The sequence below is a fragment of the Hermetia illucens genome, chromosome 1 (assembly GCF_905115235.1).
Source record: "Hermetia illucens chromosome 1, iHerIll2.2.curated.20191125, whole genome shotgun sequence".
Taxonomy (NCBI): domain Eukaryota; kingdom Metazoa; phylum Arthropoda; class Insecta; order Diptera; family Stratiomyidae; genus Hermetia; species Hermetia illucens.
The window spans coordinates 10,825,436-10,842,560 of record NC_051849.1 but is presented as its reverse complement, the minus strand read 5'-3'; the positions used below and the strand labels follow the sequence as shown (position 1 = coordinate 10,842,560).

General features: G+C 46.0%; 1 protein-coding gene across 3 annotated transcripts in view; it reads left to right on the top strand.

Moving 5' to 3' along the window:
- The first annotated feature begins 534 nt into the window (after window positions 1–534).
- LOC119660627 (receptor expression-enhancing protein 5) overlaps window positions 535–17,125 on the top strand; it is a 28,911-nt gene continuing 12,320 nt past the window's right edge. Inside the window, exons 1-2 of one of the 3 annotated variants that reach the window (XM_038069336.1) lie at window positions 535–692; window positions 857–1,097. In XM_038069336.1, the coding sequence (XP_037925264.1) occupies window positions 965–1,097 (133 nt within the window). In that variant the 5' untranslated portion in view covers window positions 535–692; window positions 857–964. Of the gene's footprint in view, window positions 693–856; window positions 1,098–12,122; window positions 12,296–17,125 lie in introns of those variants that run through there. The other 2 variants (XM_038069333.1, XM_038069335.1) reach the window with 2 other exon arrangements.

Genomic DNA, 17,125 nt, shown 5'->3' with positions numbered 1-17,125 from the left:
CTAGTATTCGAGTTAGCTCACGTGCCGTCCGATTCCATATATTATCTCGCGCAGTCGGTGTTCACGACTGGCAAACCTGTTAGGGGAATTTAGTTAGCTGGCAGCATTGGTGACCGTGTTGGTGTCAAGGTGATGCAACGATGAACTCTCATCGTAACCCCATGTTTGCTCTCCTAGGAAATAAGGACCTAATAAGTAGATGCATCCAAGACCAACATCTACCTCGTCCGTGCCCCTTTGCCAATGAAGTTGCTCCTCCTGAAAATAATTTTCTTAGGCGAACCCGTAGATAAGAGCGAACAAGGTACGGTATTCAAAAGATATTCACGGTCGGGGATTTCCAACTCGAACAATAAGAAATTTCCAGTAGCTGATTAAACATTTCCAATCCATTCAAAACAACGAAATTTATATTTTGAAAATTTTTATTAGTTGCGTGTTATTTTGAGCCACTTGGATTAAAATTTAATGACAAATCGGGGTGCAACTGAAGTCATAATTTCCCCTTTGCATTTAAACAGTCGAATCAATTTCATATTTTCGTCAAAATGCTGTCAAATGTGACTAACTTCACAAGACAATATTTGTTGACGCCGTTCCATGTGTCCAGTCGTTCGCCGCCGATATTCCATTTCCAAAATACCCTCGTAGTTGACGTTGTGTTGGAGACGAAGTGGACTGATTTGTCACAGGTTTGGCGAATATTATTTCCTCCTTTTCACTTGTTTTAAATATTAAAGGAAAATTACTTGAACTACTTGCTAACATTGATCGATTCTGTTTTTTTCCATACGGTCCCATTCGCAACAATATGCGCTTTGAATGCACGAATATATTTTCCATGCCTGCATGACAGTCACAAGTCAATTTGTGAATTATTTTTAAAATCCGTGTAAGAGGAAAATTCGAAAGTACAGTGGTGATCGCGAGTCAGTTTAGAACGTAGAAGACATACCAGCGAAAAATGGCCAGCGCGCGAATTGAAGAGTACAAACAAGGGATCAATACAGCGCTCCACGATGGAAGCAAGCCATGGACTAAATTTTTTGAATTGGTCGAGGACAAAACTGGCGTGTCTAGAATGAATGTATTCCTGGGTAAGTAGCGTAATTAGAATGACCCTAAATGGACTTTGTCACCACGTGGATTATTTAGAAATAATTAAAACCTGCTTGCCGGCACACAAACTGGTTTCGTCTGTCGGGCGCTATCGTACACATGGCGAACGCTCGCTAATTGATGATGTGTTTAGCACAGAAAGAGTCTCAGGGCAGCAACGTATTCGCGTATTCCAAATTTAGAGAGAATAAGTAAAGATCTTACTTCAAGGCCTACGTTAAAAGTGGCAATTCATCATGACCATTAAGTACATGCCGCGAGCAATGTTCACCGCGGCCTGATGCGATTGCTACTGGGATAAATGGAACCAGAAGTTGAAATTGATCGCGTTAGGTGTTTAAATGCACTAATTAACAAGCCGTAGTTCCCCCATCCTAATCGAAACTATCACTTGATGGCAAGTGTACAAAAGTAAGAACGACAAACCACCCAACATTTGGCAGTTGGCCAATCGCCAACGTATTGCTTGTGCTGGTGGGAAAGCATTGACTAGGTCCACTTTTGCATCACGTAAAATTGGGAAATGGCTAAAATCTTTCTGGGTCCGACAACATCTTTGCACTCTCTTGATTTATGCCCACTTGAATCAAACGGTTCGGTCTGCACGTTTGGGAGCCGGCGGGTGGAGGGCACGGAATATTTGCAGTGACGCCCGTTCACATGAATGCACTTATCACCAAAAATTTATGGCATTTTATTACGAATTTGTTGTATATTAAATATTGCATTTGGAGCGAGAACTGCAAATGGCTGAGAAATCGCATAAGAAAGTTCAGATTTCACGTGAATTCCAAACCAACACAAAGCGGGGTACAAAAGGAGACTGAAGGAAACCAACTCTCATTTTAATTTGTTTGTACAGTTAAAAACACGTGGAAAACAAACAAACAAACCCTATCTCCACCTCCGCGTGGTGACCGCTGGGAGCTCTTTCTTAACGAAAAGCTGCAGACGGAGAAGAATGAAAGCGAGTCTCCCGCGCCTAAAAACGGGACAAATTGTACCAACTGGTCCTCCAGGTTGGGGGTTGGGTAAGGCTGACAACTCTATACGGAAAACAACTTGTTACGAAACCCCAAAAGGAGCCTCGGACTGGACGGATTACACAACGACAACGGAATAACGATTTGCGCATTTTCTCATAGAACGTGCGCTCCCTGTACAGAGCAGCTAGCCGATACCCTGTCGCAATATAAGGCTAATGTAACATTGTTGCAAGAGATGTGATGGACAGGGATCGGTTTCCTGGAGAAGAGCCACTACACCATATATTATAGTGGTCATCCAGTAAAGCATGTGCTCGGAGTAGGTTTCTTAGTCAGCCAAAAAATGAAACCTGCTGTTATCGGCTTTGAAAACATCAGCCAACGGCTATGCACTCTGCGCTTGCGAGGCAAGTTTAGAAATATAAGTCTCATCAACGTTCACGCCCCTACAGAGCACTCTGCAGGGTCGGAGAAGGATACCTTCTACGAGGCAGTCGAGCGAACGCTCGAAGCCTTTCCCAGATATGATATCAAAATCATACTTGGGGATTTTAACAGCCAAGTAGGGAAGGAGCCCGTATTCAGGCGATACGCTGGCTCCCATAGCTTACACCAAAATATAAATGATAACGGACTGCGGATTATTCAATTAGAAGGGTCACACGAAATAGGTGTTGGAAGTACCTGGTTTGCGCGGAAAGCGGTCCACAAACATACGTGGGTCTTTCCAGACGGGACCAGTTTTAACCAAATTGACCACGTGTTGATCGAACGCCGCCACCTCTCAGCCTTGATGAATGTCAGAACATATAGGGGGGCCAATATAGACTCGGATTACTATCTCGTTGGCATGGTGCTCCGAGCTCGAATAGCAATACCACCTAGAATCCCCTCTGACAATCAGGTGAGAGTGAACACTGAAGCCATCCACAACACAACCCTCCGCGACACCCATAAGAGGGAAATGGATGCCGCAATAACTGCAGTCAACAGAGGACCTGGAGATGAAGCATCAACAAATGATCTTCACAATCACCTGAAGAACGTTATCATGGATATGGCCACAATCATACTTGGCCCCAGCCGCAAAAGGAGCCGTTACGGCTGGTTTGACGATGAATGTAAGCTAGCAACGGAACGGAAGAATGCCGCATACCGAGATGCTGCATTCTCAAAGAACGCGGGCACGCGCAGAGACTTATCACGAACTCCGTCGAGCGGAGAAGCGATAGACGGAAAAAGGAAGCCTGGGAAAACCAACAAGTCTGTGAACTAGAAAAGTACAGGGAGCAACCGCACCAGGCGCGCAAGTTTTACCAACAAGTCAGCAGGATGAAGCCTTATACACCTCGATGCTCATCCTACCGAGACAAAGAGGGAAATCTGATTTCCGACAGAATGGGCATATTGGAGCGATGGGTTGAGTACTTTGATGAGCTACTGAACAACCAGACCATCGGCGAGTTGGAGGTCCCGCCAACTGAAGACGACGGAAAAATACTGCCACCACCAAGTTTAGGAGAAACAGTCCGTGCCATTCTTCGGCTTAAAAATCATAAGTCGCCAGGAGCCGATGGAATTACAGCCAAATTAGTTAGATGTGGAGACGAATCAATGCCTGACGATTGGCAACCAGGCATTATCTTTTTGTTTAAGGAGGTGGAAATCTTCAAAAGACTCTGACCTGGGCACACCAGAGTGTGGGATTTTTACCCACTAAAACCACCCTCGAATCCCCCCCTACCCCGTGGAACCACTTTTAGGTATTACATCACGGGGCGGAGTTAGTTTACTTTAGCTAGGTCTCCTTCCGGCTTCCCGCGGGGTTCGTAACCGCGATTTCCTCACTTCTTCTGTTTTTCGCAGTTTCTCCCGCATTGCTGCGATCATGGAATTGATCGCTACCATTCTCCGGACAAAATTTTCCGATGATGGCACTTCACCTAGAGTTTCCTTTATGTTCCTCCTTTCTTCCATGAACCTAGGACATTGGAAGAATACGTGCGCAGTTTGGACAATAAGGCGAGGTGTCCAATTTAAACCTGTACAAGTATCGACGGTATCCTCCATGGCCGGTGAGAAATTGGGTGAGATTATAGTTGATCTCCCTATGCTTTCTCTCCAGTCACTCCCTGATGGAAGGGATTAACCTGTAAGTCCAACGACCCTTTTCTGACTGGTCCCATCGCTGTTGCCATCTGCTTATGGATCTCTCTCTTTCGGCTTTTTCACCTACGATAAGGGAGAGATGGTCCTGGTGTTGTAAATGTTCATCATTTCGGTTGCCAGGATGTCAATCGACATCATTCCCGAGATGACGAACGCTGCATCGTCTGAGACGGTCCTGAAGGCAGAATACACCCTTAAGGCTGTTCTTCTGTAAACCGTACTCAGTTTATATGCGTTGCCTAAAACCTGCAGCGCGTTTCCCCAAACTGGGACTGCATACAGCATGATAGAACTCACCACCCTGGCTATGAGCAGCCTGCAAGTATGCCGCGGTCCTCCTACGTTCGGCATCATCCTTGTGAGAGCCTTACTCGTGGTGGATGCTTTTTTGCAAGTATGCTCTATGTGCTGCTTAAAATTAAGTTTTCCGTCTATCATCAACCCCAAGTATTTGATGGCCGGCTTGGAAGTGATGAAAGTCCTGGGGGTTTAACGTGAGTACCTGCCGTGAAGGCATAATCCCACGGTCCTCTTCGGACACGGATTGATTTTGGGACCACAATCAGAGCCCCGCCATGCAAGCACAGCGGTCTTGGTCTATACTGAGTGCAGACTCAGCATTCATACCAGTGGATGCGAGGGCTATCTAACACCTCTGCCGCAACTAAGGGGTACGGCACCCGAGTTGTACAGCGCAACTCCACGCTCGAGCTCTGTCCGCGATGTAGGCATAACCACAACCACCATGAAACTTCCACAAGGGGGCCAACCGCAAATAATCGGCAGAGCCACTTCAGATGAGTCCCTTGCAGACTCGGGTCTGATCGCCCTCCTCGAGTACGTGGGGACGGACCTCCCCAACGGGTTAACTGGAATCAGCCCGAGGCGGAATCCTGCCGAGACAGAGGGAAATCTGATTTCCGACAAAATGGCCATATTGGAGCGATGGGTTGAGTACTTTCATGAGCTACTGAACAACCAGAACATCGGCAAGTTGGAGATCCCGCCAACTGAAGACAAATACTGCCACCACCATAAGTCGCCTGGGGCCGATAGAATTACAGCCGAATTGGTTAAATATGGAGGCGACCAGTTACACCAAGTGGTTCATCAACTTGTGCTCAAGGTATGGGACAGCGAATCAATGCTTGACGATTGACAACGAAGCATTATCTATCTCATACATAAAAAGGGAGATATCACACAGTGCAACAATTATAGAGGTATCACGTTGCTGAGTACCATCTATAAGATATTCTCCGTTATCTTGCTAGGCCCGATAGCCCCATACGCCCAGAACATCATTGGTCCATACTAAAGAGGCTTCACTCCAGGCAAATCAACAACAAATCAGATTTTCTCTCTGCGGCAAGCTATGCAAAAACTGTTGGAATATGGACAACAGTTGCACCATCTATTCATCGACATTAAAGACGCCTATGATTGCATAGCTAGGATAAAACTGTACACGGCCAGTAGAGAATTCGGTATCCCGACAAAATTATTAAGACTGACTAGGTTGATTCTGACCGATGTGCGAGGCCAGATAAAAGCAGCAGAATCACTCTCAAGACCATTCGACATCAACAACGGTCTACGACAAGGGGATGCTCTATCGTGCGTCCTTTTTAACCTGGCCCTCGAGAAAGTTATCCGTGATGCTGAGGTAATTCCACCCAACTACTGGCCTATGCTGACGATATCGACATCATGGGAAGAACCACCCGAGGCATACAAGCGGCCTTCATCCAGATCGAGCAGACGTTGATGGGTGCGAGATCTTGGGCTGCACATCAATGAAGGCAAGACAAAATATATGGTGGCAATGTCAGCACCGAAAACCAACCAACCAACAACATTAAACCGCACTGGTCAAACGGGAAGAATAAAGATCGGAGAATACGATGATGAAATCCGCGCACGGTTGTTGTCAGCCAACAGAACCTATTTTAGCTTACAAAAACTGTTCCGCTCGAAACGTCTCACCATAGGGTCAAAGCTCTTACTGTACAAGACAATGATCTTGCCAGTCCTCATGTATTCCTCGGAGACTTGGGTTCTTAGCAAGAAGAATTGCGAACTGTTGGTCGCGTTCGAGAGAAGAATCCTCCGAAGAATTCTTGGCCCCCTACATGAGGATGGACGATTCCGTAGCCTACATAACAACGAAATCTATGAACGATACCATGATACCATGAAATAACACCCGACAACTTTTAACAACTCATTAAAATCCACTCACTGCGAAGTCAAAACCTAAATGGAACCGTGCGTGCTGATAAAACCTATTCGTGTCGGGGAAGCATTCGGTTCTGTGCGGCTTCAATTAGGGGCCGAATTGAAACCTAAAAACCGTTTCACACTTGTCAACAGCGACCGTATATGTGTGAAACGAACCTAACATGCGAATTTTCGGTCAGCATCGAAAACGATTCCGGCCGGGAAGCCAAGAAAGCGTTGGATCTTTACGATAAAGAGGACACATGGGACGGTTGAGAGAGATCTGTATCAACTTGTCAAAGCTCGATACCAATGCACAGAAAATATCGAACACTTCTGTTGCGTTAATGACGAGAAGAGTGCATTGATTATCAATCGACAAATCCTGGTGGACAGTTGGCGAGCAGATTTGACCGCTTCTGCAAGGATCGCCAACATTTGAATAATTCCACCTGTTAGTGTCGTTGGAAATCGGGGATGTAATGAAACGAGTGATATCTGGGGAAGTAGCAAGATCTGACGGCATCGTAGCTGACCTCCAGAAAGCGAAGAGATGGACTCAGCGAGTTCTTCAATCAGGTTATTGAGGAGGTTAGAGCTCCATCTGACTGGCATGAAGCACGACTATTTTCATATGGAAAAAGAAGAGATTTCCAGCAGAATGCTCAAATTACCCTCCGATGCTATCCAATTGTTGTCTCATATCATGAAGATATTTGAACGCATTCTTGGCAAACGCATTTACCACTGGTCAAATAAAGGTGCGTGAGGATCTGGAGAAGTCGTTTGACCGTGTGCCATACAAACTCGTCTGGTATGCTTTGCGGTAACAACTAGTGGCAAAAGAACTCATTCGCTGGGTTAAATTGCTCCATCGCTATCCGAATAGTAAAGTTTGAAGTGTTGGGTATGTCAAAACCGCTTCATGTCTCTGTTGGTGGTAATCAAAGAAGCAGCCCCTCGCCAATCGTATTTGTTCTTGTTAAATGATCTCGAGCAATTTCTTCAAATCTGCGTTCTGAAACTCCTTCACGCATCAGTTCAACTTGGATGAAGTGGCGTTCCTCAATTGGTGTTCTTTGTGATCGACGTGTCAACCAGCAAACTGCAATATCATCCTGTCTCTATAGTTCTGATTGTTGGCTGACTATAAAAGAAATGAGCAGCGCAATAATAATAATAATACTCCGCCGAAGCCGGTCCCAAGCCCGGTTGTGAAAGGAGGAGGGATGGATAGCTTCAGTCTGAATGGCTGTACACCATCGCAGCGTCTCAGGAGGTAGGTGAGGAAAGTGCAGGAACTTTGCAGTCTTGCAGATTATTCACTAAGGAAGCTATCTCAACACCTGGCAGTTAGGGATAAAATGCACCACCAACAATGAAAAGAAGGAGAAATTTAAGGTTCGGTACGGATAACCGGCGGGAGTCCTCTGACTTGGTGACTGGGTCGGGCTCTCGTAATGGACAGCACGGCGTCGAAATCGCTAGTCGTGGGGCGGTTCGAAGTCTAGACGCCACGACGACCAGGAGCACAGCTCCGCCTGCTGCAGCTGTTTCGCCACAATCTGTGGCGACCACTTCAGCAGGTTCGCATAGGAAGCGGATGAAATGGACTGAAGAAATGAACCTCTTCATCATCCACTCCTACTACGAAATAACGGCGGGGGCGGGTACAACATCTTACCGCCCCTTGTTGCACCAGAGATTCGTCGAGCGTTTCCCGCAATTCGCGCACGTGACTGTGCAGCGAGTCGCAGATCAGTACCGCTTTATTACTCGCAGCGACACAATCCCGGCCACCATCAGGGAACGTGTTCGACTTGAAGTCATCGGGGAAACTGGTGACCGAGAGTCGATGGGGGCAGAGGCGGCGGCATCAACAACACCACGCCGCACTGCAGGCAACAGGTTCAGTACTCGCCGAAGCACTCTTCTGCACCGTCCAGCTGAGGTTTCCGCTGAGGTTCAGGACGAATTCCAAAGAGCGTGTATAGAATTCTCGGATATGGATCCTTTGCATAGACCAGGTATTCCCAGGCTCTATGCATCTCCAGCAACTCCGGGAATTCTATCTCAAATCAATGACGAGATTGCATCTCGACTGTATGCTGATATGTCGCTGCTGCAACTACAATCACTTGTATATTGTGGTGCAGTGGCGGCTATCAGATTGCACGGTCAGAAGATTCGCTTTCGTGTTATTGGTTTGGGTGACAAAAGAGATCCACCATGGAAAATTCGTCTGGAACGTCGGCGGGACTCACTAAGGCAGGACATTGCTAGACTGATTCAGATCAGCACTGGCAATGCCAGCCGACGGGTGAGAAATAAAGTGCAGAGGGTTTACCTTTACTATGCCATCCCCTGTGAGACACCCGTTGTTGAAATTCTGGACACACTAAAACAGAAACTTTCTGTCATATGCAGTCGGTTACGACGGTATGGCGAAAGTTATCCCAGACGTGTCCAGAATGCAACATACGCGAGGAACCAGCGGAGCTTTTTCAGATCTCTCAACGAATCCCAACAGAGCGCCCAGACAATACAGTTCTCGGTGACGGAAGCGAAAGAGAGTTCCGCATACCTGGCTAATCGATATCCTACATCTGTATCGCATTGATCCGAAACTAATAAAGTTCTTGGCGACAGTCATGGAAGGGGTGGCATACCACCTTATCAGTCCGTACATCTGAGGGTGCTAATACCTCAGAGCCCATCCGTATACGGAGGGGCATCTTCCAGGGGGATTCATTGAGTCCCCTTTGGTTTTGTATGGCACTGAACCCCCTTTCATGGCTACTGAATGATGCTAGAGGGCATGGTTTTGCAATAAAATATGGCCTACGTGCTAAGTGCGAACTGACACACTTGATGTACCTAGATGACATCAAGCTGTATGCTGGTACTGACAACCATCTTAGAAGTCTGTTGCGAATAATAGACATGTTCAGCCGTGATATTCGGATGGAGTTTGGATTAGACAAGTGTCGAATCCAAGCCATCCGCAAAGGTCATCACGAGCTGCATGCCGGACATAGCATTAGTGACCTCCACATCGAAGCTATGACCGAGACAGACTTCTACAAGTACCTAGGAATTCTGCAGGGAACCCATGCTCGAGTTGGTGATCTGAGGGAAGCTCTGCTGTCCGAATTCCTGCGACGTGTAAAGCTGGTGCTGAAATCGCATCTCTCGCGGAAGAATAAAATAAGCGCGTTGAATGTATTCGCTATCCCTTCACTGGCTTATGCATTCGGAATATTGCCATGGACGAAGACCGACCTGGAAAACGTCCAGCGGCGGATACGGACAACTATGTCCAAATTCCGAATGCATCACCCAAAGTCTGCCGTGGAGCGGATGAATCTGCCTCGTGACATCAGAGGTAGGGGCGTGGTTGACGTGGCGGCACAACATCATCGCCAAGTCGACTCGCTGCGCGCTTATTTTTACAGCAAAGAGCAGGTGAGTCCCTTGCATGCGGCTGTCTGTAAGGCAGACTGTGGACTGACTCCACTTAACTTGAAGGATCGATCCTTCAATCCTCTGAATAGGGTGAAGTCGGATCGATGAATGGAAGTCGAAGGCAATGCACGGTAAACACGTGAATTGTCTTTGGCAGCCATTTGTCGATTTGCATCTGTCGAACAGATGGCTGTGTGCTGGGGAGCTCTATGCTGAGACGGAGGGGTTCATGTGTGCCATTCAGGATGGCGTAGTCGCCACCCGAGCTTATAAAAAGCTCATCATGAAAGAACGGGTGGAGAACGACCAGTGCAGAATGTGTGGTTCGGCGTTAGAGACGTTGGACCATCTCATTTCTGGCTGTACTGTTATGGCACCGGTGCAATACATCACCAGGCATAATGCTGTATATAAGGTTATCCATCAAAACCTTGCATATAAGCATGGGCTGATCACGGGGACATGTCCGGTTTACCGATATGAGCCGCAAGCAGTACTTGATAGTTCTGCTTACAGCATGTATTGGGACCGGCAAATTCTGACTGATCGCTATACAGCACACAACAAGCCCTGACGTACTGTTAGTTGACAAGACGGGTCGCTCCGCGTATATAATTCATGTTGCTATCCCCCATAATAGCAACATTGAACGGAAATACGTGGAGAAGAAGGTAAACTATAAGCCATTGGCTCGGGAAATCAAAGAAATTTGGCGTCTCGAGCGGGTGGTTGTAGTTCCCATAATATTATCAACTACAGGTATTGTACCTAAATCCCTGACGGCTTCCCTTGATGTCCTGGGACTTTCGCACAGTCTGGTTCAAACCATGCAGAAGTACACCATTCTGCATACGTGCTCGATGTTGCGGGGAGTACTCGACGGATTCTCCCACTGACCTACCACCGGCCACCACCACCAGCGCCCCTTTAGTTTTTAAGTAGGTAGGATCGTCCGAGCCTAAATGCTTGGCACTTAGTGCTAGTATTAGGTAAAATCCGGCATCTGCCGAGATTGTGATAACTCGGAAAATAATAATCGTTGGCACAACAATCCATATTGGATCAGGGCCTTGAAGTGTGTTAGAGCACTTCATTCAAGACCGTAACGGTACACTACAGAACACTGTAGGAGGCAATGTGGTCAGCATTACGCTCGCCCGAGATTATTACCCTGATTTGACTCAGGTACTCACTCACAGCTGAGTCGACTGGTATCCGACGTCAAATCACGATACAAATCCCTCTGCCGCCAGCGAGATTTGAACCGCGACCTTCCGTACGATACGATTCGCACTATCGAGAACTCACGGAGGATCTAAGAGCTTCGCGACTCCATTTAGGGCTTTGATCTAGCACAATGGCTTCTGAACGGAACAATATAACGTACACAACGCCGATGAAAGTGAACAATCGAATAGAGTCAAATGGAATCAAAGTTATTTTATTGGAGGACTAATCGAATTACCTTTCTAGAAGGAATTCTTCAAAATTTCCAGAACAGAACTTCTTAATTCCATTCAATATGCAAACAAAGTGTTTTCACAAACGAAGACAATATTTTAATTTTTGATATAATTTGACAAGCTTCCTCCAAAATTCGAGAATTTGATATATTTTCACAACACTGAAACTGAAGTGCACAGTTAGCACTAAATACATCTGGATTTTACTTATATAAAAACTGAAAGAAAACAAGGTCTGACGCTTCCACTATAACCTAGACAACTATGTCGGTTGCAAGTGCAGCCAACCAGCCACCATCTCAAGAAAAAATCAGAGAATCTGTGCAGCAATGTCGCCAGAATTTCTACATTGACCTCCTGCCACTTCTTCGGGCTCCTCGCGCCATTAAGCCGTCTGCATATTTACAAGTGCAAACTATATAAAACCTCCAATCACAATTTATTAGTGAATAATTCTTAATATCTTGATCTAATTTTAAATCTCGATCCGGTCAATGCAATTTATCTTCCTGTCGTATACGTCATCAGTACACATAGTACCCAGCAGGGCTCAGTAAAATTAGCATCAGAATTAATTGTGCATCTTTTTGTCTTGCACTCATGTGATATGTAAGCAATTCAATGTAAACGTGTGACTGTAGTAAACGTTTTTTTTCCATTTAACATTTTTTTTATCTTGATCGTTATCGTGCAAGTCATTGCAACCTGCTAGTGTTCTTATCTTGACTGGAGAATTTATTTATCTGATCGTTAAATTGTTTTCGCATCTTGTGAACAGTGCGTTCGATACGTCGGATATGGAAGTGATTGTAGAAACAATGTCTGAAGCTTTCAAAAAATATATTGAACCGAATCAGAATAAAATTTTGTGGGGTAAGTGGAATAATTACGCATTTTTGTGGAACATTTAAATTTCATTAATTAAACTCAAGCAATGTAATTAGTCTTCTACAATGTATGATTGCCAATGTGTCGTGCTTAATAAATTCTAATCATCAATTGCAAGAATAGAAGCTTTCACAACAAAAGATACGAATGTTCCAAACCTTTATTTTCAAATGTTAGTTTCAATAACAAATTCAATATGCCGGGACAAGTTGCAAAGTATCGTCTTTGAACTTTAAATATTCTAAAATGTCCAGGGAATAAACAACTACCTTCCCGCTGAAATTGTCCAAAAATTCGATAACTAGAACAGTTCCAAGATAATCTAATCTACGAAAAAGTTTGAGTAGATAAAGCAGAGTAAACAAGAATCTAAAAAAAGTACTGCCGGATACGTATCGAGTGTAATTATCCCATTCATTTTTAAATAATATTAGCAAATAATTGCAGCATGTGGCATGACTTTGGGATTCTGTAGAATGAGCTAATTGTATACGTTTCTCAACATGATTATTTTGAGATGAAATTTCAGTTGGAACTTTTGTATTGCAGTCGACATGTTTTTCTTCAGCCTCTGTACCGCTCTTTATCGGGGTCGACTCCTCTGGGTTCAGGTCACTGTGTCTATGGGTTGTAAACAGACAAACAGATGGGGTTAAAGGTCTTCCTTTTTTTCTTCTTTTTCTTCAGCCTTTGTCCCGTTCACAAGCGGGGTCGGCTCGTCGTGATCGGCTTCGCCATTTGGCTCTATCGAATGCCTGATCTGGGTGCAATCTCGAGGATTTCAAATTCCCATCCAGTGTATCAAGCCACCGTTGTTTAGGGCTGCCTTTTGGTCGTTTAGCATCTTGCCAAGTGAATTCTCGTTGGCACGAATTGCCTGACCATACCATCGAAGACGCCTCTCTCGCAACTGTTCCACGATCGGTGCAACTCCATAACCATCGCGGATATCCTCATTTCGGATGTGATCTAAACTTGTGACGCCACTAGTCCAACGTAGCATCTTCGTCTCCATTACCGCAAAACGCCGTTTATTGTCTTTTATAGTCGACCGACACTCAGAACCATAGAGAGCGACTGGTCGGACGACATTGCGGTAAATTTTCGATTTGGGACGTTCGTTGATACGTCGATCACAAAGTACACCAGTTGTGGAACGCCACTTCATCCAGGTTGCGTTAATGCGTGAAGCAATTTCATAACGCAGTTCTCCATTGGCTGATAGCGTTGACCCGAGGTATTTAAATCGCTCAGTTCTGGGCAGATCACTGCCACTGACAGTGATTGTGCCTATTTCATGGGGATCGGTCGTCAAAAATTCAGTTTTGTTTAAATTCAATCTGAGACCGTGTTGCATAAGGCGATCATTCCATTTTTGAACAAGTTGCTCGAGATCATTTTTGCTATCAGATGCTAGGAAAACATCATCTGCATAAAGCAGTGTGTACGGCGCTGGACGTTGAATATCCCGTGTGACGGTGTCCATAACAAGAACAAAGAGGAGTGGTGAGAGGGCGTTTCCTTGATGAACACCAACAGAGACACGAAGCGGTTTTGATACCCGCCATACTTCGAACTTTACTTTCCGGATCGTGGTAGAGCAATTGAACCCAGCGCACGAGTTCTTCTGGCACGAAGTGTTGTCGTAAAGCATACCAGATGAGTTCGTGTGGTACACGGTCAAACGCTTTCTCTAGATCCAGAAAGGCAATGTAAACAGGGCGATGCTTCTCACGGTGTTCCTCCATGAGTAATCGCACAGCGTGTATTGCGTCAGTAGTTCCGCAGTTTTTGACAAATCCGGCTTGATTCACGGTTATTTCAACGATTTCATGAATACGGTTGTCAAGAATGCATTCAAAAATCTTCATGGTATGGAAAAGTAACCGGATCGGACGGTAATTTGAACATTCTGCTGGACTATCTTTTTCCATGTTGGAACAGTGGTACTTTCTTGCCAGTCAGATGGTGTTCTTCTTTCCTGAATAACCCGGTTAAAGAATTCACTAAGCCACAATGTTGGGTCCCAGGTCTTCGCTGTCCAGAGCTCAGATGCGATGTCGTCAGGTCCTGTTGCTTTCCTCGACTTCATTTGTTTTATTGCCTCCTCGACTTCAGTTGCGCTGACAGTTAAGCCCATGAGTGTTTTACGTAGGTACCTGTCGTGGAGTCTTAATCCTTCGGTCCTCTTCAGACACGGATTGATTTTGTGACCACAATCAGAGCCCCGCTGAGACAAGCAACAACGATATCAGTCTATACCAAGTGCATGGCTTAGCATTCATACTGGTGGATGCAAGAATTGCCTAAATCTCTACCGAACTAAGGAGTACGGCACCCGTGTTGAAACGCAACAACACCATGAAACTCCCACTAGGGGTGCCAACCGCAAACAACCGAGCTGTACTCAGATACAACGGGAGTTCACCCGAAGTATGTGAGTCCAGGGGCTATCCCGGTTCCCATGGTACCAGTATACCCCTGGTAAGGTTTCGTGACCAATTTGCCACTTCAGATGAGTCCCCGTGGAGTCTCGGGTCTGATCATCCTAATTAGGCCTTTGGAGCATTCGCCTACTGCATTACGGCTGGCAAACCAAAGTGAATACAGCGTCTCCCGGTGCCACCACTATGGAGGTTCTCCTCGGCCACTTGGTTTTAGTTTGGCCGACAGGGTTGCCGCCCCGTCTTCCTCACCGCCACCTCTGAGCAGCAGTTGCGCTGACAGGTGGAACTAGTCCAAATGTCGGCATTGATTGTGGAAGGGTTGCCGCTCCGTCTTCCTCACCGCCACCTCTGAGCAGCAGTTGCGCTGACAGGTGGAACTAGTCCAAATGTCGGCATTGATTGTGGAAGGGTTGCCGCTCCGTCTTCCTCACCGCCACCTCTGAGCAGCAGTTGCGCTGACAGGTGGAACTAGTCCAAATGTCGGCATTGATTGTGGAAGTGGAGGATGAGCAAATTTTTCAGTTGAAATCTGCTCGAAGTATTCTCGCCATCTATCCGTTCCGGCTCGACCGTTGGTAAGCAAAGTATCGTTCTTGTCATTAACGCAACAGAAGCGTTCGATATCCTGTGTGCGTTCATCACGGCGTTTAGCAAGTCGATACAGAGCTCCCTCGCCATCCCGAGTGTCCAGTTTATCGTAAAGATTTTTGAAATGGTTCGCTCGGGTGACAGCGACCGCTTTCTTTGCTTCTCGGTTGGCATTCTTATAAATTTGCCAATTAGCAGGCGTTTTATCGTCGAGAAATTTGTGGTAGAGGCGTATCTTTTGACGGACCTTCATTTCAACATCATCATTCCAAAGCCAAGTATCCTGGTTGATGCATCGCTTACCCGGCTTGGTGGCCCCGAGGGTTGCAGAGGCCGCTTTGTGGATCGTGTCTTTCATTTGGTTCCATGATTCATCCACATTCGTAATGGTCGACAATCGTATGAGTGAGATCGTTTCTTCTTTCTTCTCACCAAATCGCCACCATTTAATGCGTCACGGGCCAGTGTGTTCCTCACGCTATTTTATCGGTAGCTTAATTCGCAGGACGACAATCAACGGTCGATGTTAAGGTGCGATGGTCTCATAGGGAACGACTTTGCAATCAGTGACAGTGGCAAAATGTTGGCGTCTTATGAGAATATAGTCGATTTGCGTTTTACTGTTCCCACTATAAAATGTAGGAAGATGAGACAATCGTTCGATGAACCATGTATTCATAAGTACAGGGTCATGGTTGTCCGCAAAATCAATTATACGCTCGCCACCCTCATTGCGCGCTCCGAATTCCTTTCCCCTATGTCACCTGTTACCGTCTGCCTTTTCACCCACATGACCATTAAGGTTGCCGGCAATGATAATATGGTCGTCAGCAGGCACGTAACAAGTCTTTTCATCGAGAAGTTGTCAGAAGGCATCTTTCTCGGCATCAGGTCGACCTGTCTGTGGTGCGTACGCGGTGAAGAAGTGAATAGTGCGATCAGCTGATATAATGGTGAGCTTCATCAGTCGATCATCAAATCGTTCGAATTCTTTAATGGCATCACGGAAACCCTCTGAGATGGCAATGTCAACACCATATTGAGTGTGTGGGTTACCAAAATAGAGAAGTTTATAGCCATTTTTACCGCGTTCGCGTTCATTGTCGCAGCTTTTGGCACCAGACCATCGGGTTTCTTGCAGAGCGCAGATATCTATGCGCCTTTTCCGAAGGGCTCTTGCGAGTTCCTCCGTCTTTCCAGTTAGGGTACCAGCATTTAGCGTGCAAACACGTATTTGTTTTGTTTGTTTCGTTCGGACTAACTTGCTTACGTCCTGACGCCGTCCATGTTTCAAGAACTCTTGCCCATTTCTCGACAGGACCGGGGCCCGTCCTGCCGCGTCGACTGAGGTGGACGCCCTAGCATTTCTCCGAGGATTGTGACTCAATCCGATCATCATGTTTGTAACGACATTGTATGCATTTTCTTGGTCGACCTGTCACTAAGAGAGATCAGGTAGGATTTAGCATAGAGTCTTTCAGGGCGTTAAATCATCACTGTCTTCCACGAGCAACTTCCATAGACCTGAATTCCAATTTTAGTTAGCGATTAACATCATCAATCTGTCACCACTTCCTGTTGATGGATACGACGTCAGCCTGGACGTTTAGCGAGTTACGCTGCTGGTCGTGCAGATTATCTTTGTTTCCATAATCGCAAGATGTCGTACATTGTTCTTGATCTATTTTAGATCCAAGGGGCGTGATTGATGAGTTAGTAGCATAAAGGATGCGGATCGTCAACTCGTTCAGGTAGCACTAATTAGACCAGTTTTGGGGAG